Source organism: Petromyzon marinus, chromosome 55, assembly GCF_048934315.1.
Source record: "Petromyzon marinus isolate PM22_M1 ecotype Great Lakes invasive population chromosome 55, UKy_Petmar_22M1.pri1.0, whole genome shotgun sequence".
NCBI classification, from domain to species: Eukaryota; Metazoa; Chordata; class Hyperoartia; order Petromyzontiformes; family Petromyzontidae; genus Petromyzon; species Petromyzon marinus.
The window spans coordinates 9,361,593-9,377,828 of NC_133721.1; the positions used below are offsets into that span (position 1 = coordinate 9,361,593).

General features: G+C 48.3%; 1 protein-coding gene across 1 annotated transcript in view; it reads right to left on the reverse strand.

The window, feature by feature from the left end:
• Window positions 1–973: 973 nt before the first annotated feature.
• LOC116954407 (dedicator of cytokinesis protein 9-like) overlaps window positions 974–16,236 on the reverse strand; it is a 149,261-nt gene continuing 133,998 nt past the window's right edge. The window contains exons 54-55 of the mRNA XM_076052336.1: window positions 14,805–14,943; window positions 974–13,797 (exon numbers count right to left, since the gene is read on the reverse strand). Of these exons, the coding sequence (XP_075908451.1) occupies window positions 13,675–13,797; window positions 14,805–14,943 (262 nt within the window). The 3' untranslated portion in view covers window positions 974–13,674. The remainder of the gene's footprint in view (window positions 13,798–14,804; window positions 14,944–16,236) is intronic.

Sequence of the window (16,236 nt, forward strand, 5' to 3'; positions counted from 1 at the left end):
ACCAGCCTGTTCTTGTTTTTGTTGTTGTTGTTACGACCCACAATGGGGGTTTGACGACATTAGTTTTGTCACTTTAACGCGTAGTAATTGGTAGGGCCTTCGCGACCAATATCCATAAGAGGTTTTTTTTTGGGGGGGTTAGATCGCGTAAGTAAATGTATCGTCGTTAAGCCTGCCACCACCCGACAGCGAATTAGTAAGGTTTGTCACGTAAACAAAACGTGCCAATTCGTTACTAGTACAGCACTAACCGGTGTGTTGGAGAGTAAACCCACAACATTTACAATTCGTGCTAATTGGCTGTGTCGGGTGGTGGCGGGTTTAACGACACATTTATATTGACGCGATCCCACCTAAAAACCTCTCATGGATTCATTGTTTTGGTGAGGCACAGGCCCGGTCAGTGACACTTTGAGGCCACCCTGAAAGTGTTGCAGTTCTCTCTTTCTGATCTGGTTACAAACCAGTCGGAGATGGCTCATGCCAAGATGTTTGTAATTGATTCTTGCCAAATTGATTGGAATCGATTCTAGTTTAACACGGGGGCTTTCACGGTTTACTCTCCAACACACCGGTGTGCTGAACAGGTAACGAATTGGCACGTTTTGTGTACGTGACAAATCTTACCAATTAGCTGTGTCGGGTGGTGGTGGTGGGTTTAACGCCAATTTTATATTTACGCCATCTAAGCCAAGAAAAAAAAAAACCTTATGGAATCGTTTCTAATTTCGTTTCACATATATTTGTTTAAACCCAAACTACACTGTTTCTTACATTGATTTCGAATATTATTGCTGGATTGAATTATGTTTAACTTCTTTTGCACCGCACGTAGGCAACTGTGCTCATCGGAGTTGTGGGGGAAGGACAACAAACTAAACACGAACATCAGTTCTAAATAATATACCGTGGACAGTTCAAGAATTAAAGGATACCAAACTGACTACATAAACATTAACTTAAGAGTTCTCAATATTTTGTGGTAACTTTTTATTGTACATCTGGAAATCAAGTACAAACAATAAACCTATAAGACCCACGTGGTAGATTTTCACCATTTGAGGCTTAGAAAAATGCATCGCCTTGGTGACGAATGCTGAGGAGGGGAAAAAAAAACATCCGATGCTGGAGACCGACTTCTCAAAAATCCATTTAATAAATTAGCAAAAAAGGAAGCTGGATTATAATACACACGGATCCTTCGGAGGGAGCATTGTATATTGCGCGTATATACACGGAGCTATGGAGCGCCGATGCAGATTTCAGACAAGTTTTAAATCCCACGCGTCAACAAATTGCATATCACCGTACCCAAGGCTTTTAAGAGAGTGCAAAATGTACCTTTTTCCCGCCCTTCACTTCTCATCGTGCAGAAGGGGAATTGCATTTTGCATAGCATGTCTATTGATGCATTAGCATAAAACGTTACATTCTTACAATAACAAATAAAATTGCTCATTGTTTTTTTGGTGTTAATGTACGTCCGATTTCTACCAGCGCCACAACCGTAGAACAATCCCAACGTCTTAACTCGGAAAGCATTGCTACTGCAATGACCGCTCGCATCCACACATTTGTGACCAGGAATTCAAAACGCTCTCATCAAATCGATAAACGTACACAACGCTTCACAATCATCTCGCACAATTGTCGGCCCTGATGCTGCACCAGTCTCTCCATGGAATGCAATTCTCGGCGATCGGTCAATCACGTTCTGTTAAACGTGTCCAGTGTTTATTTTTATATTCCAGCCTTGCATTCAACCCTTGTGAAGCCGCAGTGTTGGGAAGTCGCAACACAGTGGAAGGTTTGGGTAATTGCAGTACCCGGATTATTCTCCGAATCGGCGGTTCTTAACCTTTACTGCAGCCTCAATCGTTAACGAGAAATGTTTCATGTTAACAAATACATTGGTGACTGAAAGCTTGTCGTGACTGCAGGAATTCATATTCTTAGGTTTGATGAAGCAAAGCAGTTGCACTGACGTGCACGTGCTTAATTTGTGTTTTCGATTATTTACCTTCTAAACAGAGAATCTGGCCACGTCTCGCACCCCCAGAAAGGGCATCTTGCACCCCCAGGGGGTGCGTGCACCCCAGGTTAAAACCCACTGGCTCTGGATTATAAGGCAGGCGTTTTTTTTCCACCCCTGCATTTCAAAGCGTAAGTTAAGGGAGTGCATCTTACAATCATATCTGTATAACACTGGGCGCAAGTTTGGGTGCGTCTTACATTTCGTAGCGTCTTGGTAACCCCGAAATAAAACTGTTCCACAAATAACTTAGAATGTAACTTTTTCTCAATTCGATGGGGTTTCATTTTAGAACCGCTCCTTTAAGTTCACCCGTTGATAATCAATGTCCTGCTTTGTGGCGCGATCCGCAAAAAAATATATATCTCGATCGCCGTCTTTTTTTTCTCCCTCGCACTGGCTGATCGATGCACGTAATACAGTATTGCGATGACATTTGTCCAAGTCGCATATCCGACCGTCGCACATTGCCTCCCTAAACAATTAACCGCACGCGCCCGCTGCAAGCATTTCCGTAAAGGTTTGTAAAACTGTCATCTCTCTGCAGGTGTTCACGTGTTGCGATACTTTATAAATACCTGCCCTATATATATACCTCGATGGTTCTAAGCGAGTCGGGTCTAAAAAGAAATACGGCATTGTGCTGCAACAGTTATTACCCAGGAAAGCCTCGGTGGGTCTCAAGGCTACTTATCAGGAGGTTGCAGCGCTGAAATATTTTTGACCAATTCAATAACGAAGGGAATTATTATTTTTTTGTTGCCAAAAGAGCGCACTGCCATAATCCAAAATCTCCGGTCAACAAAGAATGTTGAACCCTACTCTTTGGTTTTTTCGGTAAAGTCACGTAGGTAAAATAAAACAATTAAATCACGACGTTTCGGAGGCAACACAAGCTTCCGTCTTCAGGTGGAACAGTCACAGCAAGATCGCAGCAACAGTTATTACACAGGAAAGCCTCGGTGATCGTGATGCAGCGATCTTGCTCTGACTGTTCCACCTGAAGACGGAAGCTTGTGTTGCCTCCGAAACGTCTTGATTTAATTGTTTTATTTTATTTTACCTACGTGACTTTACCGAAAAAAACCAAAGAGTATGAATCCTTGCAGTCACGAAAGCTTCAAATCTAGAATGTTGAAACCAACATTCCGCGTTTGCTGGGAAACCCATTGTAAACTAAGCATTTTCGTTTGTGCAGTCATCGGTGATTTCAAATCAATTACAGTCCGTTCTCCTATAACACCCCGGTGTGATTTTCATAACTCGACGAATCTATTTGGGAACACGAGTTTTTTTTCATATATATACATAACGCGATCGAGTGAACGGAACCACGTATCGCGAGTTAGCAGTAAAGCGGCCGTACGGCTGCCTCTGCGTTAGCATCACAACAACCGAGGCATTGGGACGCGTACGCATCTCACGCCTTATCGCAGACTGTGCTTTAACACCCCCCGCCGCCGCCGCCAAATTGTGTATTATTTATCACAACGCGATCTTTCCATAACGAACAGGCCGCATTAAACTCCGGTGGGTGTCTGGTTGCATGATAGAAAGCTTCCCAGACTCAAAACGCAGTTCTCAGTTGTGATCACTGAGCACACTTTTGCTGTACCATGGGAGTAGAGAGATTTCTCACCCGCCCTGAATGGACATCTGTGAAAAAAAGAGCTTCCATAAGCCCTTCTCTTTCCTCCGGTCTAAATATAGATTCTGATTGCTTATGGCGCTGTAACGATGCGATGCAATAACGATCCACCGATTAAAATCTCTTAGCCAACACGTCTGCCACACATGCATTGGATCACACGTGTTCGGGTCCACGTGTTTTCACCCCCCCCCCCCCCGTCGTGCAAATTGTACGCAAATGATATGCTAATTGTATACAAATTATACACTAATGCAGGGGGGGTTGACAACAAAAATACAAATTCAACGAGGCAATACAAACGAGCTGGTAAAAATCTTATTTAAAAAACAAAATATACAACCACACCCTATTAACCGAACTCTCCAAGTCCCTCGAGATTCATGCTGTTCCAATGAGGATAACGTGAGTTAATGAAACTCTACGAATGAGAGCCGATGACGAAGCAAGGTGGTAACCACGTGGCAAGGGTTCGGATTCGTACATCAATCTGTGACGATCTAGTCTCCACTGGTGTTGGACCAGAAGACGCCAACATCAGTGGAGACTAGGCTCTAAGAAAAGCTGTCTCGGGTGTGGACCAATCAAATTCAAGGACAGTGCATATCATTATCAGAGTTGTCTCTTTTTGTTTGCATTTTTGACTGCTTGTGTTGTGGTTATTGCAAACATGATCCCTTGTATAAAGGTGTCAGTTTGTGTGCCAGCTAAAAGGGTTAAAACCTATTACTATATTCGGGCTGTCGTCAAACCAGCCGGCAGCTGCGTCGGGTCGTGGCGAGCGGAGGAGCATCAGCGTCGTCGTCGTCATCATCGGCATCGCCGCGATGTCTCTCTCGCCGCATTTGCGGGTCTGCGGGCCGTTGCGGCGTTTCACGATCTTTGCCTGGCAACTCGCCGTTATCGGTTGCGGTGACCGTTGGGTCGCTGCGATAGAGCAATGACGTCGTTCACCCGACAAAATCACCGATCAGAGATGTGCCCTCCCACCCCCCCCCCCCCCCCGTGTATGGTCACTGTGGATGGTTACTCGATATGAATTGTATCGATTCCCGCTCGGGCGAACCATAATAAACAAACATCAAATATACCGGGGTTCATCATGATTTGTGGGGGATAATCCGCTGCGCCGATTCATTGCCAATCGATCGATGGATTGAGTACAGGGACTCCTCTCCTTACGAACAATTGACTCGCGAACTTTCAGAGATACGAACAAACCCGGTCCGTATGTTCCGTTGCCTGTTCGGACCGATAGTCGTAGGTTCGAGCACCGCGCTATAGATGACGGTGGTGGCATCTGGATCTGCAGAACGTGAATAACCGGCGGCATCTACATCTACAGAGATTGGACAACTTTTAAAGCCATTCCCCGTGTTTGCAATCGACAGGAGTAAAGTTGTACTTACGAACAAATCGACTTACGAACAGACCTCTGGAAATCTAACTCGTTCGTAAGTAGAGGAGTCGCTGTACTGCGAATCTTGAATAATTGTTGCTCGAGGCAGAGAATAAACTCTTGAAAGTGTCCCTGTAATGTGGACACGCCCCCCCCTCCCCTTTACTTGATTGGCTGATATCAGTCGTGAAATAAAGATTTCGCGAGACAACGGTGGCCCTTTCTCGCTGAAAATATCAGGAGCCTGTTGCCGAGTCCTCCTGAAGGCAGTTTGCACGATGCAATGGACGGTTCATTTCCCCACTTGCAGGCGCCCAAGTTTAATTCTGCCTGGAGAGCATTAATCAATGCGAACTGTTAGGCTTATTAAATGTGCTACGTCAGTGTCGGAGAGATTTCGCAATAACATCAATATCGCAAACGTTACGCTGGCATTTTGTCATAAACCATGAAACGAATTTTAATTGAAAGCTTTCGTGACTGCAGGGATTCATATTCTTGGTTCTTTTTTATTTTCTTGCTGTGGTTTTCACACCTGATGGTGATTGCTTGTGTTGCAGTCCAAAACGTCGTGAGAATTTTATTGTTTTATATTTTTATTATTTTGTTTCCCTTCTACGTGACTTTACCGAAAGAACCAAGAATATGAAGCGAATGTTAAAAAGAACTGCCATTTACATCGAATGAAAACAAATAGCTGCTCCTACGCAACGAGACGGGTGTTTTGTCTCATTTGTCAAATAAATACATCTCAACAGACTCCGCAGGAAATTAAATAACAAGATTCATCACCTACGATTGCAATCGCAATCACGGGTCTTCACCTCCTTAAAGGACACCACAACTCGAGAAATATTAAAAAGTATCATTCACATCGAGAAACTGGTCTGTAATCCGATTAACTAAAAAAAAAACAAAAAAAATAATCCATCGGAGACCGGTCTGTCAGTCTGTACAGAGACATCATCGGAGACGAGTCCATTGTCATCATCAGAACTCTTGCAAAATGATCATTGCCAGCTCAGGGCGAGTGATGCAGCCTGCAAGTACATCATTGAGATATCCCCATGAGAGATTGTCCTTGCACATTATTGCATGTAGACCCGTCTCATACGAGTCAAGTCTGTGGTCTCTGTGTAGCAGGGAAGGTCAACGCAATTCATTCTCCTGGTTTGTGGCATGATGGTTACGTTGTTAAATTCATGTGGGTTGATGCATAACGCGTCGGCGTCTGAGGAAGTCGATTTAAAAGGCGATTATAATTTGTTCTCTGTAGAATTCCGCCCTTGAAAAGTGACATTGCCCTTTGTGCCCGAGGACATTTATCGTCACTGACCGACGGTGTCCGATCCGAGCGGCATTCGTCTCAAACACAAACACACATACAAACACAAACACACAAACAAACACACACACACAAACAAACACAAACAACAACAACCGCCATTCGCCACTAAGTGGCGGTGACGTCACCACGCCGCTTGTGCCAGGCCACACACACAAATACACACACAAACACACACACAAACACACACAAACAAACACAAGCACACACACAAACACAAAAACACACACACACAAACACACACAAACACACACACAAACAAACACACAAACACACAAACAAACACACACAAACAAACACACACACACAAACACATCAAACACACAAACAAACACAAACACACACAAATGAAAACCGACCCTGAGAAGCACAGAACGCATTAACAAAAAAAACGTAGACTGATGGCTTTACCTCGGCGGGAGTTAAACAAATGAATCGAGAGCCCAAGGTATCGGGGTCACAATTAAGTAAACAAAAAACCATGGTGCCCCCTTATGCAAGAACGTGGTGGCATCGATGAGGGATGAAAGGAAACGAGGAGTGGGAGCCAGTTTGTGATAATAACAAAACCCCACGGTGCACGGCAAAACGGACGAATGAGGAAAGATTGTCAAGGGTCCTCTGGCGTGGGGTTGGTGGTAGGCCAGTAGGAGGGAGGGCCCTTGATACGTGGCCAGGAGATGTTAACTACCTTTCCTCGCATGCAGGAGGTCGTGGGTTCGATCCCGACCATGACAACGCTTGTGGTATGTTTGGAGTCTGCGTGTCTCTCTCTCTCTCAACCGTGCGTTGTTTTTTTTTACTCTAGGCCCTCCGGTTTTTACCTCCACATTTAGACTCAACAACGTGCGCTTATATTCTTGGTTCTTTCGGTAAAGTCACGTAGAAGGGAAACAATAAAAATATAAAACAAATATAAAACATATTTTTATTTTATTGTTTCCCTTCTACGTGACTTTACCGAAAGAACCAAGAATATGAATCCCTGCAGTCACGAAAGCTTTAAATCAAAATTTAACGTGCGTTTATAGTATTTGGCTATCTCTCTCATCATCATCAGCGTGGCAAGGAGATGTTACTACCTCGCCTGGTATGCAGTAGGTCCTGGACTCGATCCCGATCTTTGCGTATTCTCTCTTATCACAGTGACTAGGAGATGTTAACTACCTCGCCTGTTACGAAGGATCCGTGGGTTCGATCCCGACTCTGAAGCCTGTTGTATATATGGAGTTTGCGTGTTATCTTTCTCTCTCTTATTGCGGTCGCATGGATTTTTCTCCGGACCCTCCGGTTTCTTTCCCTCCAACATTTAGAACCAATGTCACACGTTTAAGAGTATTTGGCTGCTATAAATTTCCACCTGAAAAGCCACTTCGTTGAGCTATCATTTGTGGCCAGGTTGCTTCCGAAAAAAGAGCTATACAGCTCAATGAGCCTTACCCTGGTAAAATACTAAAATAATCTATTTTGATTTAAAGCTTTCGTGACTGCAGGGATTCATATTCTTGGTTATTTCGGTAAAGTCACGTAGAAGGGAAACAATAAAATAATAAAAATATAAAACAATAAAATTCTCCCGACGTTTCGACTGCAACACAAGCAATCATCATCCGGTGTTGCAGTCGAAACGTCGTGAGAATTCTATTGTTTTAGATTTTTATTCTTTTATTGTTTCCCTTCTACGTGTGGTGACTTTGCCGAAAGAACCAAGAATACAAAAAAAAGAATAATAAGGGAAAAACCCCATTATTACATTTTGGTACTGGCAAAGGAGGTCTAATGATGATGAGACAAAAAGAATAGTTAACAGTTTTTAGTTTAGACTCGGGGTCAGGGGTCAGGGTTGGCGAGTGTGCTCCACGACTGCACTGCTCACCCCTCCCTGTCGCTCACCCCCTCCTTTCCGCACCTCCGATTAGCACGGTCGGCGACGTACGGTGCGAAAGAAGTTCAACATACTAACACACATAACTGCGCAATGGATCACCGTCTCCGACTGACCGCTTTTCAGCGACTGGAGCCCACAAACGACGCGAGTCGCACTGATGGCGATGGAAATGTTTGAATGAAGATGCTCGCTCTTAAATTTTGATTTAAGGCTTTCGTGACTGCAGTGATTCATATTCTTGGTTCTTTCGGTAAAGTCACGTTGAAGGGAAACAATAGAATAATGAAATATATATAAAACAATAAAATTCTCACGACGTTTCGACTGCAACACAAGCAGTCATCATCAGGTGTGAAAACCAACGGCAAGAACATTTGGCCACAACACAAGGCCGCTTGTGTTGTGGCCGAAACGTCGTGAGAATATTATTGTGTTATTTTATCAATTTATAATTTTATTCTCATTCTACGTGACTTTACCGAAAGAACCAAAGAAGATGCTCGCTCTTGTTGAAGATGATTGATGACAGCTGTGATGGTTGGAAGACGGTGGTGGTGATGATGGTGATTATCACAACGACGATGACTTCCGAGGGCCGTATTCCTAATCATGGATCGGCTCTGGTTTTCCACCTCGAATAACACGGCTCGGATCAGGCTCAGCACTTGGAGCCATGCTCATTCATGGCCGGCTCAATCGAGCCAGAGAGGTCTGAGCCGTGACTCAGCACAGAGGACCCAGCGATGGCTGTTGACGATCGTGCGTGATTACTTATCAACGTTGATTGTGTAATATAAGTTGCTGATTGTTGAGCGATGGTTGTCTTCGTAGTGAAGATTGTTGTTGATATTTACAGGGCATATAAATGTGACCACATCTGGAGGGGCTGCTCTTATCAACGTTGATTGTGTAATATAAGTTGCCGATTGTTGAGCGATGTTTGTCTTCGTAGTCAAGATTGTTGTTGTTGATGATGATGATATTTACAGGACATATAAACCAAGGCGCTGTGCAGTGAACTATGGGACAAGGCGGTGGGCGAGGTGAAACGAGATGAGTGGATGGGATATATGTCAAAAAATTAGGTGGTGATGACGACTAAGACGATGACGATGGCAATCGATGCAGGTGACAGTGACTTCCCGTCGTCACAGTCCCGAGTTGTGTAGGAAACAACTGAAAACGGCTCGCGAGGAGGAACCACTCACGCGTGAAGTTCGCAACCAGAGGAAACGAAACTGCCGCAGTATCCACAAGTCGCACGCATCATTGGTGGAGCCACGGGGGCTAGGCGATGTTAACTCCCTCCCCCGGCGTGCAGGAGGTCGTGGATTCGATCCCGAACCCTGGCACCTGCTGCTGTATATTTGGAGTTTGCGTGTCTCTCTCTCTCTCTCCGTGATCGCGTGGATTTTAATCCGGGTCCTCCGTTTTATTTTTGTTCCCCCCCCACCCTCCGCATTTTTTAATCAAACCTCACGCGTTCAGATTAATTGGCTGCTGTAACGTTGCACATGACATGAGCCGCTTTGTTGAGCTATCATTTGTGTCCAGGTGGCTTCTGAAAAAGAGCTGTACAGCTCAGTGAGCCTTGCCTGGTAACATAAAAACACAGTTTAAAATAGTTTTCTTATACTGCTGCTGCTGCAACCTCTTTTTCTGAGTTTACAATCGGACACTTGGAACTCTTTAAGCCCGCAATACTTCGACACATTCGCAATCGCGACGATAAGTGTAACACAGTGTTGTGTACAAGGCAATGTTCCTCGTACAAGTCACTTGGTTTCTGGACGCAAAATGATCATTTCCACATTCCCGCGGCAGGGCCAGGCCCATTCTTGGTCGGCATAAGCCGCCTGTCGGCTCCCCGATCAGATATGTGCCCCCCCCACCAACCTTGTAAGGTAATTGTGGATGGTTAATCGATATGAATCGTATCGAGTGGTCGATAGCCTTGGTCGACGTGACCTATTTGTCAGAGCTTTGATGCCAATGGGTCAAGACGTGGGGGGGGGGGGGGGTTACATTTCAAGCTGCCCAATTTCTGAGAGCCTCAACGGCGACAAATGTCGAGTTGGCAGTCGTCACCCCTCCACCCGCGTCCCCCTCGTCAGCCCCGGTCACGCTCACATCCGGGCCGCATTGAGGCCAGGACATTTAAAATCGGTGACAACAAATCTTGCCGATGTTTACACCGTAACACCTTGCTGACCTTGTCAAGGGGCATCGACCACCATCGCTCGAGCTCCCGGTCATCCGCGAAGCGGCGGCTTTTGACTGGCCATCGAACAAGGGACGGTCACCGCGTCGCGCGCTTTCAGATGCGCCCCCGCGGCCGTCTGGAACGCTCTTCCTTTCCGATATGAGGGAGTCGCTGGAGCTATGCCACTTTTAAATCATCTAGAGCGAAGACCCATTTCCTTACAGCTGCCCGTTGTCGCGTTCAGTATGTTGTCCTTTCCCCAAACACCTCCGATTAGCACGGTTGGCAACGTACGGCGCGAAAGAAGTTCAACACACACACACGCGTACGCGCGCGTGGCTGGAAGCGCCATTTCCTTGCTGGCAGCGGTCACGTTTCGTTATTTACATCGTGCATCGAGGAGTGGCATCCTCATCGTCGGCCACTCGCGTCACACGCCTGTGATTCTGTGATGACATCGCGCCTGTGATGTCATGTGATGACATCGCGCCTGTGATGTCATCACGCCTATGATTCTGCGATGACATCGCGCCTGCGATTGCCACAGATGCCGCTCGACTATCTTTGGGCAGATTATCTGGAATAATATCTCCTCCCTCTTTGTAAGGGGAGCCAATATGCAACCGTACCATTAAAAAATCACATTTTAATCATTTGGCGGGACCCCGGGGTCCCACAAAAATCAGGTCAATAATTATTATTATTATTTTTCTTCAGTCCGCCCACTCGTGATCCCGACAGCAACGCGCCGCCCGCCCAGACTACCGCGCCGACAACAAGCGCCAGCAGCAGCAGCAGCAGGCGGTGATCAACACGATGGGCGCCACCCCACCGGCCAAAAGCGAGCCCCGGGGGGCGTCCGCCGCAGTCGCCCTCCGGTCAGCCGTCGACCCTCAGCTTCTTTGCCAAGGCGAGCCCACCGCCCCCCCTAGGCAGTGAATGTAACGTGTTTATGTAATTTTTCAACTTTTTACGAAACTTAGTGCCCCGAGTAGCTCTCGACGAGGCCAATCGATTGACCACTAGTTTTGTTGTCGGTAAGGAAACAAAACTAGCGTCGCTACGCGGGTTTTTCCCACCACGGGGCAGTGATGGGACCCCGGGGTCCCGCCAATTGCTTCATTTACGTAATTCGCCGATTTCCAGACGTCCATTTTTGCTGCTTCGCAATGGGAGCCAAAACACCGGACAGTCGACGGCCATACTTCCTCCTCCGTAAACGGTGCCACAGACTCGTTAACCCTCACCCACACTGGGACAGACTCCTTAACCCTCACTCACACTGCCACAGACTCCTTAACCTTCACCCACACTGCCACAGACGCCTTAACCCTCACTCACACTGCCACAGACTCCTTAACCCTCACCCACACTGCCACAGACTCCTTAACCCTCACTCACACTACCACAGACTCCTTAACCCTCACCCACACTGGGACAGACTCCTTAACCCTCACTCACACTGCCACAGACTCCTTAACCTTCACCCACACTGCCACAGACTCCTTAACCCTCACTCACACTGCCACAGACTCCTTAACCCTCACCCACACTGGGACAGACTCCTTAACCCTCACTCACACTGCCACAGACTCCTTAACCTTCACCCACACTGCCACAGACTCCTTAACCCTCACTCACACTGCCACAGACTCCTTAACCCTCACTCACACTGCCACAGACTCCTTAACCTTCACTCACACTGCCACAGACTCCTTAACCCTCACCCACACTGGGACAGACTCCTTAACCCTCACTCACACTGCCACAGACTCCTTAACCTTCACCCACACTGCCACAGACTCCTTAACCCTCACTCACACTGCCACAGACTCCTTAACCCTCACTCACACTGCCACAGACTCCTTAACCTTCGCTCACGCTGCCACAGACTCCTTAACCCTCACTCACACTGCCACAGACTCCTTAACCCTCACTCACACTGCCACAGACTCCTTAACCTTCACCCACACTGCCACAGACTCCTTAACCCTCACTCACACTGCCACAGACTCCTTAACCCTCACTCACACTGCCACAGACTCCTTAACCCTCACTCACACTGCCACAGACTCCTTAACCCCCACTCACACTGCCAGACTCCTTAATCCCTCACCCACACTGCCACAGACTCCTTAACCCTCACTCACACTGCCACAGACTCCTTAACCCTCACTCACACTGCCACAGACTCCTTAACCCTCACACTGCCACAGACTCCTTAACCCTCACTCACACTGCCGCAGACTTTTTAACCTTCACCCACACTGCCACAGACTCCTTAACCCTCACTCACACTGCCACAGACTCCTTAACCCTCACCCACACTGCCACAGACTCCTTAACCCTCACTCACACTGCCACAGACTCCTTAACCTTCACTCACACTGCCACAGACTCCTTAACCCTCACTCACACTGCCACAGACTCCTTAACCCTCACCCACACTGCCACAGACTCCTTAACCCTCACTCACACTGCCACAGACTCCTTAACCTTCACTCACACTGCCACAGACTCCTTAACCCTCACCCACGCTGCAGGTTCACAAACGCGGCAGGAGGTTACCGACCGAGGGCCCAGCGGAACGCGGAGGAACGCTGCCCTCGGTGCAGCAGGCCGCAAATGCAGCAGGCGAACACCGCCTCTGGCCTCGGATACAGATGTGTTCGGAGGCATCTTCATTCATTATCGCCGGGGTTCATTGCCGCTGGTTGTGGGCAATGAGCTTGTTGGTTGTATTGTGATTGGCGGCGGTGGTGGTGGTGGTGGTGACAGTGGAGTAGTTGGTGGTAGTGGTGATAGTTGGTGGTTGTAGGGGCGGTCGTTGTTGGCAGTGTTAACAGCGGTAGTGTGATGGCTGTGGTTAGCGATGGTCGTAAGTGGCGACAGCGACCGGGTAGTGACACGTGCAGCGCGGTTGTGGGGCGGAGGTGGTAGTGGTGACGGTCAGTGGCATTTGTGTTGGTGCCATTGCTGCTAGCGCTGTTGCTGATGCTGTTAGCAGGTGGTGGTGGTGGTGGTGATGATGGTCTTGGTGCAGGTGCTCCTGGCGCGGTCGCGGCGGCGGGAGTGGTGGCGCTCCCGGTGTCGGTGTCGCCGCTGCTGCTGCTGCTGCCGGCGCTGCAGGAAAAGCCGGCGGGGACGGTGCCCCCGGCCTCACGCGCTGGACGATGACCCCGTGACCCCGCGCAGGCTGGCTGGCTGGCTCACCGCGTTGAAGTACATGTGCACGGAGCCCCTGACGGCGCTGTTACGCAGGGACCTCCACTGTGGCATAACCTAGCGAGGGTGCGGGGGGGGGGGGGGGGGGTATGAAGGGGCGGGGGGGGGGGGTGAGGGTGAGGGTGGCATGGGCGGGGCTCGGTCTCCTCGGGTCGCGGGGTTGCAGGCAGCCACCGTCGCGGCTTCGAAACGCGTCGCGACGCAGAGGCCGTAGATTGTTGTTGTTGTTGTTGTTGTTTTCTTTCTCCAAGACGGAGGTTCTCCGCAAGCCATCTGGCTACCATGAGAGATTCGTTCATGAGGCTATCCACATATACAAGCACAGAGACAATTTGAACCGAGAAGATGGATCCTGGCTTAGCAATCATTGGAAGGATTTGATAAACCATTTCGGGTCTTAATTGATTGTTCACGCTTAAGGTGGCTTTCAGACCGCATCCATAATTTTTCGTCTCCCCCCCCTCCTCTTTTCCGGACATAGATGGAATTGTCCATCTGAATAACTGCCAAATCGCTCTCCGTGGTGCTAACGTTAAAAATAACCGCAACTTTTATCAAATTTTCTTGTTGTAGTTTTCCCACCTGATGATGATTGCTTGTGTTGCAGTCGAAACGTCGTGAGAATTTTATTGTTTTATATTTGTATTCTTTTATTGTTTCCCTTCTACGTGACTTTACCGAAAGAACCAAGAATATAGGCCGTAGATTGTTTTGGATTGTTTGGCTGCTCCTCAACATTCCCGCGTGTAATTCCAGCACCTCCGATTAGCCCGGCTGGCAACGTACGGTGCGAAAGAAGTTCGACGTACATACATGCCATGCCATAGGTGCTGCTCGCAAATAGCACTTGCCCCGAAGGTCTGTCAGGCTACACTGCCGCTACACACGAACAGCACTGGCCCCAACAATGCGTTTCTAGACTGAAAACGGATTTGTTTAGAACAGCTTTTTACGTGTTAATTTGTTGTCCTTCACCACCACCCCCTCCGATTAGCCCGGCTGGCCACGTACGGTGCGAAAGAAGTTCAACGCGCACACGCACACACGCACACGCGACGTCTCACCATCTCGCGCAGGATGCTCGATAGCTCCTGCACCATCTCGCCGTACTTGAGCTTCAGCTCCTCGTGGTACTCCTGCTGGTCCTCCTTGATGAGCGTCTCGTTGAGCTCCAGCGCGGAGCCGCATACCACCACGAACTGCCTGCAGGTCGCACGATGATCACCGTCATCGCCGTTGTCATCATCACCATCACCATCATCATCGTCACAATCACTGTAATTATCGTCGTCGCCATCGTCGTCACCGTCGTCACCATCATCACCATTATCGCCATCATCGTCAGAATCATCATAATTATCGTCGTCACCATCACTGTCACCATCACTGTCGTCATCATTGTCGTCATCAACATCGTCACCGTCATCGTCACCGTCATCGTCACCATCGTCAACATCGTCACCATCATCGTCATCGTCGTCACAATCGACATCATAACAATGCTTGGCAAACATCAGCGCCACGCCGCGGCGATCCAAGCGCACGTGAACACCTGGCTACTAACACCTGGCTGCTAACACCTGGCTACTAACACCTGGCTGCTAACACCTGGCTACTAACACCTGGCTACTAACACCTGGCTGCTAACACCTGGCTGCTAACACCTGGCTACTAACACCTGGCTACTAACACCTGGCTACTAACAACCTGGCTGCTAACACCTGGCTACTAACACCCGGCTACTAACACCCGGCTACTAACACCCGGCTACTAACACCCGGCTACTAACACCCGGCTACTACCACCTGGCTACTAACACCTGGCTACTAACACCTGGCTACTAACACCTGGCTACTAACAACCTGGCTGCTAACACCTGGCTGCTAACACCTGGCTACTAACACCTGGCTGCTAAACCTGGCTGCTAACACCTGGCTACTAACCCCCGGCTACTAACACCCGGCTACTAACACCCGGCTACTAACACCCGGCTGCTAACACCTGGCTACTAACACCTGGCTACTAACACCTGGCTGCTAACACCTGGCTACTAACACCTGGCTACTAACACCTGGCTGCTAACACCTGGCTGCTAACACCTGGCTACTAACACCTGGCTACTAACACCTGGCTGCTAACACCTGGCTGCTAACACCTGGCTACTAACACCTGGCTACTAACACCTGGCTACTAACAACCTGGCTGCTAACACCTGGCTACTAACACCCGGCTACTAACACCCGGCTACTAACACCCGGCTACTAACACCCGGCTACTAACACCCGGCTACTACCACCTGGCTACTAACACCTGGCTACTAACACCTGGCTACTAACACCTGGCTACTAACAACCTGGCTGCTAACACCTGGCTGCTAACACCTGGCTACTAACACCTGGCTGCTAAACCTGGCTGCTAACACCTGGCTACTAACCCCCGGCTACTAACACCCGGCTACTAACACCCGGCTACTAACACCCGGCTGCTAACACCTGG